Raw genomic sequence first — 19,084 nt, forward strand, 5'->3', positions numbered from 1 at the left:
GCGCGATCAATATTTGTACGTTTGGTGAGGTGTTCAAAACCGACTACTTTCGCTCTTTTCTTTGACGCTACCCCAATGACACTAATTATTGTCGGATTACTTTCAGACTGATCAATTGCCCTCCGGACACCCTTCCCCTACACGGATCCGTTTTCGGATTCGCTGTACCTATCATAGTTTTTGCGTAGGCGTTCTTGCCGTTTCACTCAGTTTTCCGTCCTTTTCACACGTTTTGAATTTGGCGGTCGAATCCTGAGGCATCGGAGGGTGGCGCGGCGGAAAGAATCGGAACTGCGTGCAGGACGGCCGAGTCGGTGCGACACGTTTATGATGGACACCTCGCTGCATTCCGATCTATTGTCTCCGCTCCGTCTGCCCCCTCCCCTCCCCCCGCTGGAGACGCAGCCGAGGACCGGCAGCGCGCTCGGCCACTGGGGCAGCCCCAGAAGGGCCAACAACAGGATTAGGCCGCGGACTCTACCCGTTCATTTTGCACTATTGGGATAAATTTATATACCCCTGGCACCGCGATGAGACGAGGAAAACGACTGAAACAAGTTTGATTTGATAAATTTGAAATCTCAGAAGTTCACCCGTTGCTGTGCTCATGCTGAGTGACACCTGTCAAGCTGTCTTTGTGCACTTTGACGAGGGTGCCGGTGCTCGCCTCGGCCGCACCGGCAACTACACTGCCAAATCAGGCGGCATTGACACGAAGATGATGCACAGTGAGGATAGGACTCTCCACCCCCAACAAGGACCTTTTAATTTTTTGGAAGTACTCGACTGTGGTGCCATCTCTCGGGAAAGTGCTACACTGCCTGAACTGCCTGAACGAAAATGGCAAGGAGTATTCGCATGAGAGGACTCCGGTCAATACAACGGTCTAAGTTCCTTTAGCCGTTGCTTGGACCCCGGTCCGCGATCTCGCACCTTAATCACCTTTCTCACACCCACCACCTTGAGTACACTCAATGAACACCGTATGGAGGATGGTTACAAAGTTACAACCATGGAAAGCCATCAGGATACTTGGTTCTCAGACAAGCTAAGACGTCAATAACACTCTGAGGAAGAGGGGTTACAACTTGCTACAGAACTCCCCTACAGCCCTCTGGTGGTGACTGTTCTTTGTTAAGGCACATTCATCATCTGTGAAAATATTTGGCCCAAGAAAACAAAAATAAGTAAATAAATTAGAACTATCCTCACAAGTCCTTGCAAAAATAGCACCCACAACATTTGACACAAATACAAAGTGAAGACAAAAAACGAAGATTCAACAGAACTTTGTTTTTTTCATTCGGTGGATTCTAATGGCATGATGGCACTGTGGATGGAAAAAGAAATACTTCTAGTATTCTCTGTATTATTTGTCCTCTTCCATAGGTGAGGCAATGTAAAATTTGAAACCAGACAAAACACAATGGCACATAATGGGAATAGTGACAAGTCTGTAAGTCTAGAATAATAAGCCATAGGAATGACCAGAATCCAAATAAAACAAGAATCTTGAGAATAAAATATTAGTTGCACATACAATAACAAAATTTAACAAGATTAACATTGTGAATAAAAAGAGGGCCAAGCTAACAAGCAGCAATAATTGAGCAAGTTCATAACAAACAAACACTACAAAAAAAAACAAAAAAACAATCATGATAAAGTAAGAAGACACAAACGGAAAGGCCAGAAATCCTGTAATAATAATAATAATAAACCTCAAATAGTCTGTGGTTACTAGTATCAAACAATTATAGAACGCCACAGTGCTAATTGATTACAGTATATAAGATAGAAGTTAACAAAATCACAATACATCTCTCTTATAATGGACGGCAGTGAAAATATTTCTTCAAAAAGGACGGATTAATTCCTGTTTAATGAGTTAAGCACATGGCATTTGGAAGATAGATGTGCATTAAAATAACAGTGCACATTCAATTAAGTAACAAAAACTAAAGAAACAAATTTCTTTCTCCAAACAACTTCAATTCCAAAAAAGAAAAAGATAACAAAAAAACAACTGTTAGCTTTATTCTGTACTGTCTCTGATACACCATCCTTCTTGGGGTCAAAACAAATTAGACGTATACTGCATAAGTACAATAATGAGTTATATTCAAAACACACTTGACTTGTACATTGTGCCTCTGCACTTTTGGGGATGAGACAATACAGCAAAAAGATGAGCTAATTTGAAACATTAAGAGGTAACTGGACAAAACACTCAAACAGATACATACTGGATGGGGCCTTAAACAAAACCTCGTTCATTTTGTGGGTGAGATGATCTTCTTAAGGAGTACAGCTCGCGGATCAACGATGCTTTTTCACGCTCAAGAGTTGTGATGCGATCGTTCTTCTTACTGACCTCCTTTTGAAGACAAGGGATACAGAAATTAGCCTTCATAGCCACTATACTCTAAGTTTGAAGCTACAGCAAGAATGTGAAATATTTTCAATAGTTACCTCAGTAAGCATCAAGTTCTGGTGCCGGAACCTTTGAGCTGCTGCAGCAGCAGCTGCCTGTTGCTGTAATTGTTGAGCTCCTAGAGATCCATGCACTGCTAAGTTGAGTTGCAATGGGAAACCACCTCGTTCACCACCATCTGTAAGTGCAGCGAGGTGACGATTGACTTCTAGAACGCGGGCTCTTTGAAGCTGAATTCGTTCTTGCTGAGTTTCACTCCATGGCTCCTGTTGTTGGGGAATGGATCATGAGTCAAATTGTTACCTTAAAATTGAAATAATAATAAAAATGACCATCCTGTGCATACCATGTGAGAGCCCATTCTGCCCAGATATTTCATTTTCTCAGTGACAGATGCAACCTGTTTCAAGTACCATTCTCGGGCTTGATCAACAGCTTTAAGACCATCTAGAAGTACTTCCTTTTCTTGTTCCATTTGCTTCATACGTTTAAGCTAAAAAAAAGAAAAGAAAAAAGAGAATTACATTTGTTTTATAAAAGAAAATTAAACAGCATTAGGAGAATTATCATCTTTACCATATTGTAATCAATGCCATTCTGCAATGTATGTCTACGAGGCTCTCGCCGGCGACCTGTACTTCTTTTATGACTGCCAGATCCACTTTCAGCTTCATCTTTTTTGTTGGAAGTAATGACATGAAACAAAACATATTTTATTTGAAGGGAGGTTGGGGAGGAAGTGTTCGAGCACTTTCACCAGGGGGTGGAAACGGGGCTGATTTGGCGGGCCTTGGCTGCGGCGATGCGTGCACGGCCGTTTTTGCCGTTTTCACCACTTTACCGCGTTAGTTGGTAAACCACTTTCCAGCTGAAGTAGTCGTCTTAACGACAAAACCTCAACGCGTACTTAAAGAGTAAGGTTGAAGGATCAGCAAATAAGCTCCTTGGGCCGAATTGATACTTACAAAATGAGATATTCACATTTTTGTAACTTGTTTACATTTTTTTCGGCGTTTTCAGGCCAGAATCGCCGCGCCCGAACGCGGATGAGCCATTTAAAACAAGTTACAAACATGTCCATGACTCGTCCTGTGGGTTTCAAATCTTCAAAACGGGCTTATTTTCTCGAAGAGACAACATTACTCTAGAAGTACACGTACAGGATTTGTGCATAAGATGTCTACTTTAGCTAGAAAGTGGGTTTCTAGGAACCACAAAAAAAAACAACAAACAACGGCCGTGCACGCATCGCCGCAGCCATGGCCCGCCAAATCAGCGCCGTTTCCACCCCCTGCTTTCACTCTTGAGACAGAAGGTAATCTTACTTTTATTCAGTGGAAATGTTGAGCATGGATTCAAAGCTGCTGGCTTTCCATCACCTGATCCCCGATTGTTCCATACTGGCTGGGTGGCACGCTGTTGCCAACATTGTAGCGCAGACCTTATTTCAGCTTTGTCCAATGCACTTCTTTCTGCCATACTGCGATCAGTAATTGTTCGATCTAGCCCTGAATAACTAGATTTTAAAGAATATTATGAAAACAGATGGTGCTATGATCATTTCATGCTATAAAGTAGAAAATTTACATCTACGTTGATGGGGACTCATCTACACACCTTTCCCGTGAAGCCAGGAGCCCTGCTGCAGTTCTGGGTGGCTTCGGTGGACCAAAGAGATGAGCTTTGCTACCTCCTGCCGGAGGATTATTTCCAGCCACGGCACTGATGACTGATTCTGATGGCATGTCTGAATAAGTTCTTGTGTCAGGGTCTTAGGAAAAAACATCACAAATATTCCAAAAATTTCACAAAATAGCACAGATCATTAGCTTGAAACTGAAGGATTCAAAAATACAGGTACCTCTTGAATCATTGGGTAGCTGAGGCATGCTGGCAGCACGGTGCTGTGGCCCAGAAATGTTGCTTGGGTTCCACGCTGGAAACGTTGAAAGGGGAATGGGATCCACATCTAAAAGAGGTGCAGATGGTGGACGCAATGGTTGAGCTGTTAAAATGATCAAAATTAAGTACCATGCATCTGCAAAAAATAGGACAGTACTTAAATGAAACAGGCACTTGCCTCCACAATCAGAGAGTTTGGTACGCCCTGTTTCAGCTTGGTTTCGAAGCAAACATATTTTAAGGCCAGCACAGAACCGCTCAAATGTTAACAACCCATTAGGTGGAGTTACTTTCTGAAGGCAATCAAGAACACCTTTTGGCAATCCTTTGGTGCCATCATCATGCCAACGGTTCTCAATGTCTGCACAACACATGAATAAAATTAATAGATAACTTGATTTAAATTTAAGAACCACAAGCAAACAGTAAAATCACACAAAAGGTTCAGTACCGGTGTAGCTGACATATCCAATACGCTTATCATCCATAATATCAAATAAAGTTCTCATTGCAACTACAAACTTCTTGGGCAAACCATCCAAAGTAGTTGCAGGAGGGGATTTGGTTGACGACTGGAAATAAAATATTGTCAGAAGTCAAAACGAACAAACTAAGAACAAACAACAAAAACTAACTGGCAGTTTATTTTGGTCATCACAGGTATCTTATCAACAGACGTATGAGAACGAAAAAGTATCCCAAAGTCCCTGGGTAACCAAAGCCAAAACGAAATTGATCATTGCCTTAACAAAAACATTGAGGCCAAATACATTTTTATAGGTTAGCGCCGACGTATACGGCAAGGAATAATCGATTAAAAAAACAGTATGAAGCGATTAAGTATGCAAATTGTATCCACCAAACAAATACATTCAACTTATTTAGAACTGAAAAAAACATAGAAAGGACTGCAAATTTTCCATTTACCCCATTTGAGACACCTGTTGCGCTACTTCGACGATTCTTACCATATTTTCCGTGATTTCCTTCATTAAATTACAGTGAAATGTATCAGGAAGCAAGGCCCTTCAAAGGAACCTTAAGAAAAATTCTAATATTGACAACAACACGACCATTGAATGAAATTTTCCTTTCTAGGGCATTCACAACCACGAAGCTTCCGAGGGCTGACGACGCTTCCCACTCACAACAAAACTAACGAAACCGAAAATAACAACAACAAACACAGGCGGGTATGAAACTCGCAGATGCATAGAGCTGGATTCACTAGAGCATTGAAACACGCAATGATCGGTAAAAAATGCCGATGGGAGTGGCTATGAAAGTATTAACTCTTTAAAAAATATTCCTAGGCATTCCATTCTAACTTTCAAATGGGAAGCGCTTTTACGGTGCACCAACTCTCCGACTGATCCAAAAGAACGGGCCAAGAGATTGCACTAACTTTAACACAAAATAAAACGACGAAATGATATTCGATGAATAAAGTTTTGCCTGGTTGTTTTGAAATCAAGGTTTTCTAGCAATGAACACACACTCTGAATCCTGATTGGTGAAATAAGTTTTTTGTATTGGTGTTGTGTGCCTTCCTAAACAAATGAGCGACGGAAAAGATGGCAGCTGCAAACATGTTTTGCCCGTGGAGGGGTTAGGTTGTCTGGGTAGCAGAAGAAACTAAGTTGAAATTCGAGTTGAAATACTGATTTTTGTTGAAGAACTGATCAAAATGAGTTCCCGTCTTCTCAAAGTGTCACAGCAGGCTTATGGCTTTTCAAACCTTCAGTCAACTCGCAGTGTCATTAGAATGTTGGGTTTGCCCCCGGAGAAAGGCCGATCACTTAAAAAGAAAATCGAAGGTAAAACTACCTACAAAAATTAACATTCTTAGTATTTTCTTTGTTTTTGTCACTTATTTTACCTGAAATCCTTGTCGTTTTCCAAGAGTGTCGAAGGAATCTTGTACTTTTTGATTAGTTATGTGCTCGCTGGTTTGCTCGATGATTTGTCCATTAACAAGTAGCTTATCTGCTTTATTTCCAGACTACAATCGAGTCGACCCTGAAGTAGCCCGGAAAGTTGACATTGGATTGCCATCACCTCATGGTAATGCCAGAACATTAGCTCTGGAACGATCAAAGATTCTGTCGAAGGTGAAAAACGATCCCCAAATGGAACGCCTGGCTAGAGAATTGAAATGTATGAATTTTCTCTTAACATTCTATTTTGATGTCTCACTTTAATTCCTTTCTTTTCTTCAAATAATTGATTATGAATTTTCAGTGGATGTTCCTCTTGAAAGTATTGAAGAGGCATGGAAAGAATCAGGCCTTGCAAGTTCCCATCTAAAAGTGATAGCTGAGCATTACAACATTTACTCACATCTGTTTGGTGATGCATTTTTCTATCCCAGAGTGATGCTAGACATTGAGTATGTGCAGAAAGATGATTCAGTAGTACCTGTCTATCGAGGAAACATTATAAAACCAAGAGAGGTAAGAGAATCAATCAGAAAGATTAGAGGATTTTTGAAATGTTTCTGTAGTAATGTGGTGAAAATTGTTGGTGTTCTAAATCTTCTGTGTTCCAGGCTTTGATTGCACCTGAAGTAAAATTTAATGCTGATAAGGACAGTTTATGGACATTGATTCTTACAAATCCTGATGGTCACCTATCTGAGGAGAATGCAGAATATGTTCATTGGTTTATGTGAGTGTCACTACAGTTGATGAACTGACTCTTGATTGATTTTATCATTTTGAAGATTAATTTTGTTGTTATTATGTGCCTTTGCAGTGGAAATATTCCAGGTAACCAAGTATCGAAAGGTGAAGTGGTGTTTGATTATATTCCTCCTTTTCCCCCTGCTGGGACTGGATTCCACCGTCTTGTGTTTGTATTGTACAAACAGAATGGAAAGATAGATTATTCTAGTTTGAAAAGAACATTACCATGGTAACATCTTTTTGCTCCCATTTCTTTTGGTGCTACATGTAGACTTTTTGTGCTTGATTGATATTATTCAATTGCGATATCTCATGTTTGTTACAGTACGGACCTCTCACAGCGAACTTTCAAAACCATAGATTTCTATAGAGAGAGACAAGATAATATTACCCCAGCAGGGCTTGGCTTTTACCAAACAGATTATGACTATTCTGTCAAAAAAGTGTTTAATGAAACTTTAGGTATGAAGGAGCCCAGATTTGAGTATGATTTCCCCGAACCTTATATTGCTGAGCAGAAATGGTTTCCTAATAAGGTTGCATTCAATGTGTAAGTGAAACCTTTCTTTTTTCTGTAGGAGATTTGACAAGGTTTTATTTTGTTGTACTAATGTGGAATGTGAACAATTTCAGGTACCTTGATAGATACCGAGATCCCTGTGAAATCAACAAAGAGTACATTGTTGACAGGCTGAAAACAACTGACCCATTCCTGAAAAACAAACCCAAGCTGAACTACCCTGGTGCTCAATACTTCGGCCGTAATACTCCTTCTTGGCTGAAGAGAAAGCTGTACTGGGATAGCATGGGATGGGGTAGAATAAACAATTCCAAGTAGTGTTTTGATTTGTTTGAGTCTTATGTGTTTCTAATTGTCTTTCGTTAATGTTAAATAAAAAACAAAGTACATCCGAATAATTTTGTTTGATCTCTCCCTGCTTTGGTGCACATAGTAAAATATGGCATAACAAATTTCAAAGCCAGATGATCACTTCAAAATTAAAGATAAAGTATACAAGGATATTTTTAAATAAATCAGGGTACATAGTTGACACACAAATTTCAAATTTGATTCATCTTATATATTTCAGGCTCTATCACACTTAACAATAAATAAATAAATAAAATATTAAATAGCGTATACACAGGCCGGACATTGTTGCGTTAGTCAATAGGTCAGGTCATCGTCCGTCAGTTGGCATCATTAATTAGGTCCTTAATGGGTCGAGTTCATTGGGTCAGTCAGTCAGTTACACTAAGTCATATTTTCTGTGACTAGAATGTCGAATGGGTTCCGCTGGAGCCAGAGTCGTAGCAATAAGGGTGCGGGAAACAAGGGTCGGTCGAAGGGCGCCTGCTTCCAAGGGGCAAGTGCGCAAAGTATCCACACAAAAATTAAAAATACGTGTAACGTGTCTTAGGTTCAGGGTAACTTAATTGCCCTTAAAGCTACGTCCCTGGCGTCTCAATAGTTCCATAGGTCAGGTAGTGGTAGGTAGGGTCCGTCGCGGTGCGTCCCTCTTGGTCTAGTACTGGGTGGCCGTGACGGTGGCTGACGACGAGGTTGCCGACGACGCCCCCGCGGCCGTGCCGGACGACGCGGTGGTGTCGCGCTGGTCGCGCTGCGGCTGGTACGAGCTGTACGCCAAGCTGTGGGCGTCCCAGACGCGGGAGTACGGTGCGCTGCCGGACTGCGCCGAGTCAGGGGACGGCGACCACGAGTTGGGGTCGTAGGACGACATGGTGGGCGCGGGGCCGGCAGGTCCGGACGCGGGTGGGCCGTAGGAGTTGGTAGGGGGCCCGTAAGAAGGCTGGGGCGGCGGACCGTACGACGGCTGCGGCGGGCCGTAGGTGGGCTGGGGCGGGCCGTAGCTCGGGATGGGGGCGGGGGGACCGTACGCCGTCATGGGCGCCATCGTGGTGGTCGCGTCCATGCCCATGCCCATGGGCATCATCATGCCGAACTTCTTGAGGAGCTGCACCAGCAGGAAGCCGAGCACCAGCGTCAGCGCCAGCTTGGACATGACGAGGGCTTTCATGGCCTTGGCGCCGATGATGGCCATGAAGATGGGCATGAGGGCCTTCATCTTGAGCTTCATAAGCACGAGCGCGGGCAGGAGTAGCTTCTTCTTGAGCAGGAGGCCGCGCTCTGGAACAGACAAGGCGGAGTGTGAGGATCGTGAGGATGATGGCGACCCATCGGCGTATCGGGGGCAGAGCAGGGCGAGCAGAGAGCATCGCATCGAGCGAGCGTCCAAAGCCTCGCCGTCCAAGCATACCGCAAATTTAAAATTGACCGTCTTTACGCCGCGGGCAGCCTACTCGGTGCACCTCGACGCGCACCCGCAGCACAGCCGCCAGGCCGGCGCCCCGCCCCTCCGAGTTCCGCACCCTCGTTATCGTGTTCCCGGCCACGGCGTCGCGGCGCGTCGCGGCTGCTCGACAAAAGCGCCCTCCAGTTACGACCCAATAAACACGATCAAGACGCGACCGCGATGCCACCGCGAGGCCACGGCCCGGCGGAGCCCGGGCAAAAATACGAACCACGAATAGAACGGTGCATCCGGCCATTTCACAAGTCGCACGCTATCTCTAGTTTTCCCAGGACGTGAACGATGGTGACTGGGAGACCTTGCTCTGCCCCCGGTGCCCCTTGCTTCGCTAGCGTCGCTAGCTTCGCTGTTTCGCCCCGCCGCCAGGGCAGCCAACTTACTTTTCTTTTTCGTACCTTCAGACAGGAGGGCTCGGCCCTCTCCCTCCCCATCCGACGGGAAGCTGAGCTGGATGCCGTCGACGCCCTGCGCGGGCCGGAAGCTGAGCACGCCGCCCTCCTCGAACAGGAAGTCGGGCAGCTTCACCTGGAACTGCTGCGTGTCCAGGTAGCGGCGCATGCGGTCGGCGATCAGCTTGTCCATCTTGGCGTCGGCCGAGCCGTCCTCCAGGGCGCGCGCGGACACGACGTCGGCACTGGACGCGCCGTTGAGTCCCACGACCGAGTCCAGGTAGCTGAGCACCTTGACGCGCAGGCAGGACATGGTGGACATCTCCCCGCCGATGCAGTCGTTGACGATGGCCGATAGCAGCTCCTCGCTCGAGCGGATCTTGCGCGGCTTGCCGAACAGCCCGCCGAACACTTGGTTGTTGGCGACGTCCTCGGCGGAGACGCAGCAGAGCGCGGCGGCCAGCAGCCACGAGCAGGCCAGCACCGCGACGGGCGCCGGCAACCTCCAGGATCGCGACGGGGACATGGCGGCTGGGTGCGACTACCGGACTCGGCGGGAGCGACTGTGAAGGCCACACCTCCTGGCACGCCGGTTTTATATCCGCACCCCCTGCCGGCACTGTCCCCGGGCACCTGTCGCAGTCCGGGGCGCCGAGGAGGGGATGCCGCCGTCGGAGAGGGGCACGTCGGCGCGGTCGGAGGGGAGGGCCGGCCGCCACGGACACGCCGCCAGGGACAGACTGCCAGGGCCCCGGGGCCAGACAGGACGACGAGGAAAGGAAGAGTGAGGTCGCAGGTCGCCCCGCCCCGCCCCGCCCCGCCCCGCCTCGCCCCGCCCCGGTCGCCGCGGTCGCCAGCAGCTCATTCCTGCATGCGGGTGAGCCCGTTCAGCACCGGTAGCACCTCGGGGAAAGGTGTCGCTGGAACTTAGCATGCACCGCGGGTGTCGGAACGGGCCCCGCCACGCGCCGCGCCGCCCCGCCCCGCCCTGCCCCGCGTGGGTGCGCTGAAGAGGCGCCTGGCCGGCCTGGCACACGCCGCGCGAGTTTGGACTTTGGAGAAGGTCCTAGTGTCCCGTCCCGGTGCGGCGGGGCGGGGCGGCGGGGCGTGGCGGCACGGCGTGCGTAGGTACCGGCTTCACGCCTTCCGCGTGGCGGAGGGCGCGTGGCTGCGAGGAATCCATGCCGTGACCCCTTGTCGCGGCAGCCAAGCGGGGCGGGGCGGGGGGGGGCGGGGCGGGGCGGGGCGGGGCGGGGCGGGGCCTTGATGCCGTACGCGCTCCCGGCGTGGGCGTGATTTTTGACTTTCTTATCGGCCACGCTGCGCGGTGCGGCGATTCGGCCCGCGGCCAGAATGCCTCGGAACGCCACGCATGCCACGCATCCGGGTGATCGCTCGTCTGGAGAAACCGACCCAAGGGAAAGGGCCGCAGGACTTCAACTACTAAGCAAAACGGATGCCCTTGACGAAATCTCAACCGTTTTCTTGGGGAGCGTTGAGTACAGTACAATGTAAATCAAAGCTGTTTTTTAAATAAACCGAAGAAATAAAACACGATCAAAACAAACTATGACGTCGGCAGTCAATATTTTAACGCACCCCAAATGATTTTCATATTTATCTGGAGGATCTCTGAGCATTCGATTGTTTTTCACTGCAACAATAAAGGGACTTGAAAATACGTGTCATCAGAAGCGCGAACCATGCATAGAAATGCGAACCAGTGTGACCGTGTGACCGTGTGACAGTGGGACAGTGTGACAGTGTGACAGTGGGACAGTGTGACAGTGTGACAGTGTGACAGGGACAGTGTGACAGTGTGACAGTGTGACAGTGTGACAGTGTGACAGGGACAGTGTGACAGTGTGACAGTGGGACAGTGTGACAGTGTGACAGTGTGACAGTGTGACAGTGTGACAGTGGGACAGTGTGACAGTGTGACAGTGTGACAGTCTGACAGTCTGACAGTGTGACAGTCTGACAGTCCGACAGTCCGACAGTCCGACAGTCCGACAGTCTGGCCCCGCTCATGGAGCCCGTTGGCAGTCCGGCTTTTACGATGCGATAGGTTCGAATGTTCCATCGAGGAGCCGCCGTCCCGTCGCGTAGCCCAGTGGACCAGCCCAGTGGACCTCGCAGTAGGCCGCCACGGAACGGACGCGCGTTTGCCGAAGGAATAAACCCCAACCCCCGGTCCGGTCCGGTCCGGCCGTCCGGCCCGGTGATCGGTATCGCATCAGCAACATGTTTTACGGCTGCTTTTCTTTATAGGCCCGTTTTCTCGGCGGGCGGAGGCAATGTTTTCCAGTGGCGCGGTGAGTTCTGCGCTGCTGCTGCTGAACGACCCACTCGAGGGAGAAAGGAAGGAAACGGGGGGCGGGGTTCAGTGGGTTAATCAAAGCCTCGGCCGTTCGGGAGTATTCGCTTCGCAGCTCCCGGCCAACCAATCAGCCCGGCGGTGCATTTTCGCGTTGGAATGCCGGTATGCAGGCGCCGAACGCGGGCTAGAGGCAGAGGGGACTGCAGGGGTGCAGGGGTGCAGGGGTGCAGGTTTGCAGGTGCAGGGTGCAGGTGCAGGGTGCAGGGTTCTGCAGGGGTGCAGGGTGCAAGGGTGCAGGGGCAGGGTGCAGGGTGCAGGGGTGCAGGGGTGCAGGGGTGCAGGGGCAGGTGCAGGGTGCAGGGTGCAGGGGGGGGGGTGCAGTGGGTGCAGGGGTGCAGGGTGCGGGGTGCACGGGTGCAGGGGTGCAGGGGGCAGGGGCGCAGGGGTGCAGGGGTGCACGGGTGCAGGGGTGCAGGGGTGCAGGGGTGCAGGGGTGCACGGGTGCAGGGGTGCAGGGGTGCAGGGGTGCAGGGGTGCAGGGGTGCAGGGGTGCAGGGGTGCAGGGGTGCAGGGGTGCAGGGGCGCAGGGGTGCAGGGGTGCATGGGTACAGGGCAGGCGCGGATACGGGGGGGGGCTGAAAGACTGGCAAAAAGTGCTACTTTGCCCCTGTAAGTAGGCAAAAAGTGCGACTTTGCCCCCCCCCCCAGGTCACCTCTGGATCCGCCACCGGTACAGGGGTGCAGGGAGCGGGAGCGAACTGGTGGAAATGCCGGGAGATCGACTACGGTGTATTGTGCCGTCTCTCCGGTCTGCGAGGATGTCTTTGTTAGTGAGGATAGGAAGAATTCAAAGCCGCCCGGCCCCGCGGCCACGGCCGCAGGCCAAGCCGTGCTTCCCTCGCTGTCTCTCTCGCCCCCCGCAGAACACCCCTGTGAGCACGAGAGAGAGGGAGACGAGACACTTTCAGAGTGAGCCTACCGGCCTCGGATTTCGTTACGTTCCTGCGGCCAACTCAATTAGGCCGGGACACCATCCCACTCGCCCCTCGCCTGTATAGACCGATTCCGAGAGGCGTTTTCGTCGCTCTTCCTCTCTCGCACCTATGGTGGGCGCCGCATGAGTGCGAGGGAGACAGCGACGTAAACGACTCTCGGAATCGGTCTACCGGCCCTTTAAGATGCAATGAAGAATGCCCGGCAAGGAGGGGAGGAAGTGAACCTTTGGAACGGGGACTGGAGTCCAGTCACTGGACTCACCCCGCCCCGCGCCTCAAAGGCCTTCCCTTCTCGTCGCGCTCTCCGCAACGCTCGGCAAGGTAGACCCGGCCGTCGTCATCAATTCACGTTCACAAAACGTATACTATACTGTGAAGACAAGTTTCCTTTTTTTATATTTCCTGCGAAGAGATGTTGGCAAGCTTTGTTTCTTGGTTGTTCGTAGGACAATGAAAGAGTTGGGCAACGAATGGATAGGTTTTAATTATTTTATTGTAAATAAATTTTCTATATTACAATTCAAACAGGAGTATCACGTACAACAACAATAAATTATTTTTTAAAACAAATAGAGAGGAAATAAATAGTTTTTGGTAGGTTTTGGCACAGTATCACCGTGCTGACTTGGTCCTAGGTGATGTAATCTGAAACAGAGAGGAAATGAACAGCCATTAGTCGAGCTTGATTCTATTGGTCGGAGTAAGAAAGGGGGCTTACGAGGGGAAAGTGTCAGGTGTCCGTGGGGAAGGCCTTGATTCCGCGGGACTTCCTTGCCTCGCTCCACCCACAACCCGAGGCTGAGCACGCTAGGGTGGCCGCCCGGAGGCTGAGGCCGAGGACGCTAACGTCGCCACCCGGAGGCTGAGGCCGAGCACGCTAGGGTGGCCACCCGGAGGCTGAGGCCGAGCACGCTAGGGTGGCCGCCCGGAGGCTGGCCGAGGACGCTAACGTCGCCACCCGGAGGCTGAGGCCGATCACGCTAGGGTGGCCACCCGGCCGGCCGGCCCCATTCAAACAAACAGAGCGAGGCAGACACAGCCTCCGTTCCGTTTCCGGTCGCAGCCCGCGTGCCGCGTGTCGCGGGCTCCAATTCAGTGTTGACAAGCTCCGCGGCAAGGCCAGGCAGGCCCGGCCCCTGCCCCGGGTCGCCGCCATCCGCCCTCGGCCTCGGCCAGACAAAGGCCTCCGCGCAGCGCCGCGCCGCGCCGCCGTGCCGGGCTGCGGTTCCCGACGGTTCCTCACGCACATCACACGTTGCCCCGGCAACCCCTTCCGCGCCCCAAGGCCGTCGCGAGGCCGTCGCGAGAACGCGTCGAGGTCGCGTGTCGCTCTGTGGCGGACCCGGCGGGCCGTTCCCGCCCAAGGCCAAGCAGGCCTCGCTGGAGCCGCGCGGTCGTCGCCGAGCCGGCTGGCACCACGTTTGGGGTGGACTGCTGCTTTGAACGGGTTCGAAGCGGCTCGCGGCATACCAACCTGCTATTGCCCCCGGTGGGCCCGGTAGGCCAGGCTGTGGGCGTCGCCGGGGTAGGCCTGTGCTGCGGGGGCGGAGACCGCCGCGGCCTCGGCGGCGGCCTCGGCGGCGGGCACCTCGAAGGCGCGGGCGGCGGCGTAGTGCGCGTCCCAGGGCGTGACGTGCGCCGACAGCTGCGAGACGGGCGCCTGGTCGGCGGCGATCTTCTTGCAGAGCTGGAAGATGGCCAGGCCCACGGCGATGACGAAGGAGAAGAAGCTGAGCTGCAGCGCGTTCCACGCCTTGAGGCCGAGCACGCCGATGGCCAGCGGCACCAGGGTCATGGCCTTGAGCAGGATGAAGACCAGGATGGGCACCATCATGCGGCGCAGCTTGCCCTTGCCCTTGCCTGCAACAAGACACACGCCCCGCTGTTAGGACTCTGGCCTGGTGCTCCACGCCCTCCTTCGAGGCGGCGCGGCGAGGCGCGGCGAGGCCAGGCCGGGGACGAACACCATTCCGGCAGTCCGACATGCTCCCCGAGGAATTCCCCCTCCCCTCCCCTCCCTCGCATATCTCACCCTTGTGCGACGAGACCAGACTGCCGGCTGCCGAGGCCGGGCCGAGGCCGGGCCGACTACAACTACTCCGCACGCCGCTCGGCGTCTTGTCAGAACTTGGCGCCTCGTCGCCGCGCCCCACGGAGTCCTCTCGACCCTGCGAGCTGAGTGTACCGAGCGTATCCGCGCGCCTCGCCCACCGGGTGGGCCCCACCCCGTCGAACGCAAGCAGCGGGCCGGGCGGATGGTGGATGGCGCGCGAGTTATCCGAGCTGAAGCACTTCAACGAGAGCGACACGGTGACGCGGAAAACCAATATTTTTCCTGGTTTCACTGTGCGCGGAACTTTGCATCAGCGTATCAGCGCGTATGCGGACGGTGACGTGTGGGGGTGGCGTGCGCCGTCAGGCCAGCCAACCCCACACTGCGATGGATCGGTCTGCACTCGGACGCCCCCGCCCCTCGCCGCCCGCCCCCGGCCCGCTGCCTCTTGCAGCAGCACTGCTACGCTTCCTGGAATCGGTGCGCCTCTCCTGCAGACTGATTCCGAGGGTCGTTTTCGTCGCTCTGTCTCTCTCGCACCTACACGGGACGCCCCATGAGTAAGAGAGAGACAGAGCGACGAAAACGACTCTCGGAAACAGTCTCCTTGCCTGCCTCCCCTTGCGCGTGTTTGTGAGCGAGCTGTTGGCGGCGTGCGCGTGTGTGCGACAGACGTGAAGAAGGCCGCTCGGTCGGTGCGTGAGAGAGACAGAGAGACGCGAGAGAGACGCGAGAGAGACGCGAGAGAGACGCGAGAGAGACGCGAGGGTGGGTGAGAGAGACGCGAGAGAGACGCGAGAGAGACGCGAGAGAGACCGAGAGAGAGAGAGAGACGCGAAGAGAATGCGAGAGAGACGCGAGAGAGAGACGCGAGAGAGGACGCGTGAGAGAGACGCGAGAGAGAGACGCGAGAGAGACGTGAGAGGGCGGAGAGGAGGCGCGAGAGAGACGCGAACGCCGTGAGAGAAGACGTGAGAGAGACGCGAGGAGACTGAGGCGCCGCGAAGGGGCGCGGCGAGCGCGACGCCGCCGCGCACCGTGTCGGAATCAGACGGCAGGCAGCCGGTGCCGCTCGCTGCTCGTGATGACTGGAGCAGTCGGCCGGTAATCACAAGCACGCATCGTGCGGAGCGAGGCGACAAAGACCGTCTCCGTCTCGCCCTTGGAGCATGCGCCATCGAGACCACAGCCTATGCGGGCTGGTTCTGAACAGAGCTTCCGTCACTCGGCCCCTCTCGCAATACCATGATGCACATCGAAATGGTTTCACCCCTCCGTTTTTGTCTTGTTGTGAAAGTTACAGTTCAACCTGAAGCTTGAGTTGAGAGAATAGGGATGTCCGTAGTGATGCGAGGGAGACAGAGCGACGACCGGTGCCCGCCATGCAGTGTGCCACGCACCCATGCCAAGTAGTAGTGCAGCGGACTTACGGTACTTACGGTGGCGGGCCTCCGCCTCGTGGCTGTTGCCCTCCTCGCCCTCCTCGCCCTCGCCGCCGAAGTCCAGGCTGATGTCCAGCTTGTCCTGGTCCAGGGCGCGGGGCGACACGGACACGCGGGCGCCCCAGGGCAGCTGCACCTTGACGTCGTGGCGCTGCAGGTAGTGGTTGGCCGCGTCCACCAGGTCGCCGCCGTCCTCGGCGCGGCCCTTGGAGGAGTCGCTGCTCTCCTCGTAGGAGTTCCTCACCACGGACACGGAGTCCGTCACCTTGGTCGCGACAACAAAGTTGGAAATGTAAACAAAATCCAAGTGAAACTGAAGCGAAAAGCTGGGAGACCGACCTGGTACGAGTCCTTGCGCAGGACGTGGTCGAGCACGCTGAGCACGCGGTACTTGACGCACGCGACGGCGTCGTCGCTGGCGCACCCCGCCTGCAGCTCGGCCACCACCGAGTCCATGGGGGTGCCCTTCCAGAACGAGCTGCCCTTGGCGGGGGCAGACTCCTGCAGGCTGGTGGCGGGCAGGGCGTGGGCCGCGGCCACCAGGAGGGCGAGGACGGCGAAGGACCTCATGGCGGTGCTAGGCTCGGGCTGGTGACCGGACGACTAGACACAGTGGAGTGACCTGTCGCGCTGCCAAGGCGCGTTATATACCTGGCCGGCGACGACGGCCGGGGACGGGCGGGGGGCAGCCCGCCGACTGTCCAGCTGTCCAGCCCCTTCCTCGGCGGCGTCAGCGACAGCGTCAGCGACAGTGCGGGCCGTCCGATAGGAAGAGGGGAGGACCTCCCGGGGCGGGGCGGGGCGGGGCGACCCCTCCGCGCGACGGCCACCGCAAGTCGAACCCGCGTGGCGTACGCGCTGCGAGCCCATCCTGCAGACTTGATTCCGATAGTCCTTTTCGTCGCTCTTCTGTCTCTATCTCGCACCTATGCGGGATGCCCTCCTGTGAGTGCGAGAGAGACAGAGCGACGAAAGCGACTCAGTCTGCTGCTGCAGCTCGTGTAGTGCGGCCGGCTCGTTGGCGGGCGGTGGGTGGAACACTGGGAGCGGTCGAGTCCTGGACAGGGCGACAAGCAGTCTGCTCTCCGTTCGGAAAGTGGCAGGATTGAACGCGAGCGTGTTGCCCGCGCGACTCTGCACACTGATTCCGAGAGTCGTTTCGTCGCTCTGTCTCTCTCGCACCCGCCCGGGACGCCGCATGAGTGCGAGAGAGACAGAGCGACGAAAACGAATCTCGGAATCAATGTGCATGGGCGCACTTGCATGGCAGACGCTGAATGAGGGAAGCAGTTTCCGAAAGAAACGAGACATTGGATGCCCTGAAGCCTCCCCCGCAGGGAGGACCGGCTACACTTCGGTGGATCAGAGACGGTCTCTCCAGGGGTTCTCACCTCACCTTCGGGGGCAGAGAGTCCCGAGCCACTCTACGAACTTGAGTCTCCTGACCCACACCGTCGTACATTAAAAGTAATTTCTGTACAAAAATCCGATAAAACGGTATAAATTACAAAGTCTTTAAAAATAACCTAGCAGCTTTTAATGATGAGAAAATTTACAGAACGGTTTTCTTTTGTTTTCGAACTTATGACCAGCAGCAGCCCAGTGTAAAGTGCGTTGTGCGGTGCTCGTAGTCAATGGAATGTGCATTGCGGGGCGGGGTGGGGCGGGGCGGGGGGCGGGGCGGGGCGGGGCGGGGCGGGCGCCATCCGAAGCTGGGCGTCGAGGAGTGCGCTTCCAGGATGTGAAGGACGCCTAGCGGGGCGCGGTGGCGTGGCGGTGGCGTGGCGGTGCCCACGCGGTGGTCGTGGTGCCCGTTCGCTGCGCAGGCGACGCAGGCCGCGCGAGCCGCGGCCAGGCTGTTGGGCGCCACTGGCGGCTGGCTTGGCCGCGGGCCGCGCGCTGCATACCAAGTGCCCCGGGCAGGGCGACGCACAGTGGGCCAGAAGACCGGTGGAGGCGGACAAAACTCTAGACGCGTTTAGAGCTCCAGAGTCGCTAACTGGGACTCGAACCGAACGTGTGACCCCACCAATGGATTGCTCTCCGAGGGATATCCATTTGGTGGGGTCACACTTTCGGTTCGAGGCCTGTTTAGCGACTCTGGAGCTCTAAACGCGTCAAGAGTTTTGGCCGCCTCCACCGGTCTTCTGGCCCACTGTGCGACGCGGCGACGCCCCACTGCCCGTCATACCGGCCGTGGCCGTGGCGCCGCGGCCATCCGGCGACCCATTCACCAGATTAGTCGGACTCTCTCCTTCCGTGCCGACGCCGATGACACGTACTGCCACGCCGTGAGGATTCCATCCAGCGCCGTTTTATTCTTTTTTCTGTGTTTCTTTTTTATTCGCGTTTCTTCTGTATTTATGAACGCCTCGTGCGCGATTCCGTTCGATTCCGTTCGGTTCGGATTCAATGTTTGTCCGCGCCGTCCGGAAGCAATAACATCCCGACCGGGAATTCCCTCCCGCGAGTCAGAGGAGCGGTTTGTCTCTCTCTTATGGAGAACCCCACGAGTGGACCGAGCAGAGAGAG

General features: G+C 53.5%; 4 protein-coding genes and 1 long non-coding RNA gene across 7 annotated transcripts; 1 reads left to right on the forward strand and 4 right to left on the reverse strand.

Annotated features, from left to right (window-relative positions):
* Nucleotides 1-1,352: 1,352 nt before the first annotated feature.
* On the reverse strand, nt 1,353-5,658 carry LOC117653342 (suppressor APC domain-containing protein 2). 2 transcript variants are annotated; one of them, XM_034398969.1, is made up of 10 exons: nt 5,305-5,658; nt 4,788-4,908; nt 4,515-4,697; nt 4,296-4,439; nt 4,052-4,181; nt 3,760-3,950; nt 3,011-3,108; nt 2,781-2,927; nt 2,473-2,700; nt 1,353-2,377 (listed from the first exon to the last, which is right to left on the reverse strand). In XM_034398969.1, the coding sequence occupies exons 1-10, from the start codon at nt 5,326-5,328 to the stop codon at nt 2,258-2,260; spliced, it is 1,386 nt and encodes a 461-aa protein (XP_034254860.1). In that variant the 5' UTR covers nt 5,329-5,658; the 3' UTR covers nt 1,353-2,257. The 2 variants fall into 2 exon arrangements, with proteins under 2 accessions (XP_034254860.1, XP_034254859.1); XM_034398968.1 differs by having other exon boundaries at nt 4,052-4,205.
* A 231-nt stretch (nt 5,659-5,889) lies between these two features.
* LOC117653345 (39S ribosomal protein L38, mitochondrial) lies at nt 5,890-7,935 on the forward strand. Its single transcript, XM_034398974.1, has 7 exons — nt 5,890-6,153; nt 6,338-6,493; nt 6,578-6,789; nt 6,885-7,003; nt 7,091-7,249; nt 7,346-7,570; nt 7,654-7,935. The coding sequence occupies exons 1-7, from the start codon at nt 6,024-6,026 to the stop codon at nt 7,856-7,858; spliced, it is 1,206 nt and encodes a 401-aa protein (XP_034254865.1). The 5' UTR covers nt 5,890-6,023; the 3' UTR covers nt 7,859-7,935.
* A 79-nt stretch (nt 7,936-8,014) lies between these two features.
* Nucleotides 8,015-10,291, reverse strand: LOC117653347. Of its 2 annotated transcripts, none has more exons than XM_034398977.1 (2): nt 9,749-10,291; nt 8,015-9,169 (listed from the first exon to the last, which is right to left on the reverse strand). In XM_034398977.1, exons 1-2 carry the CDS (start codon nt 10,266-10,268, stop codon nt 8,547-8,549), a joined length of 1,143 nt encoding a protein of 380 aa, XP_034254868.1. In that variant the 5' UTR covers nt 10,269-10,291; the 3' UTR covers nt 8,015-8,546. The 2 variants fall into 2 exon arrangements, with proteins under 2 accessions (XP_034254868.1, XP_034254867.1); XM_034398976.1 differs by having other exon boundaries at nt 9,734-10,291.
* Nucleotides 10,292-13,532: 3,241 nt separating this feature from the next.
* On the reverse strand, nt 13,533-14,612 carry LOC117653356. The gene is made up of 2 exons (XR_004588213.1): nt 14,532-14,612; nt 13,533-13,702 (listed from the first exon to the last, which is right to left on the reverse strand). It is a non-coding gene; the product is annotated as an uncharacterized LOC117653356 (long non-coding RNA).
* Nucleotides 14,613-14,633: 21 nt separating this feature from the next.
* On the reverse strand, nt 14,634-17,154 carry LOC117653352 (the record flags this gene model as incomplete). Its single annotated transcript, XM_034398980.1, has 3 exons — nt 16,892-17,154; nt 16,541-16,817; nt 14,634-14,917 (listed from the first exon to the last, which is right to left on the reverse strand). Coding segments are annotated over exons 1-3 (792 nt in total), but the record flags the coding sequence as incomplete, so codon positions are not given.
* Between the last annotated feature and the right edge of the window lie 1,930 nt (nt 17,155-19,084).

Source organism: Thrips palmi, unplaced genomic scaffold (genome assembly GCF_012932325.1).
Source record: "Thrips palmi isolate BJ-2018 unplaced genomic scaffold, TpBJ-2018v1 HiC_scaffold_8, whole genome shotgun sequence".
NCBI lineage: Eukaryota > Metazoa > Arthropoda > Insecta > Thysanoptera > Thripidae > Thrips > Thrips palmi.

Excerpts from the sequence above, each read along its gene's own strand:
- LOC117653345 (XM_034398974.1), top strand. The coding sequence starts at position 6,024 with ATGAGTTCCCGTCTTCTCAAAGTGTCACAGCAGGCTTATGGCTTTTCA. Across the intron at positions 6,154-6,337 it reads ACTTAAAAAGAAAATCGAAG|ACTACAATCGAGTCGACCCT; the intron begins GTAAAACTACCT and ends CTTTATTTCCAG. Across the intron at positions 6,494-6,577 it reads CCTGGCTAGAGAATTGAAAT|TGGATGTTCCTCTTGAAAGT; the intron begins GTATGAATTTTC and ends ATGAATTTTCAG.
- LOC117653342 (XM_034398968.1), bottom strand. The coding sequence starts at position 5,328 with ATGAAGGAAATCACGGAAAATATG. Across the intron at positions 3,109-3,759 it reads AACATTTCCACTGAATAAAA|ATGAAGCTGAAAGTGGATCT; the intron begins GTAAGATTACCT and ends CCAACAAAAAAG. Across the intron at positions 2,928-3,010 it reads ATGGCATTGATTACAATATG|CTTAAACGTATGAAGCAAAT; the intron begins GTAAAGATGATA and ends TCTTTTTTTTAG.
- LOC117653347 (XM_034398976.1), bottom strand. The coding sequence starts at position 10,268 with ATGTCCCCGTCGCGATCCTGGAGGTTGCCGGCGCCCGTCGCGGTGCTG. Across the intron at positions 9,170-9,733 it reads TGAAGGTACGAAAAAGAAAA|AGCGCGGCCTCCTGCTCAAG; the intron begins GTAAGTTGGCTG and ends TGTCTGTTCCAG.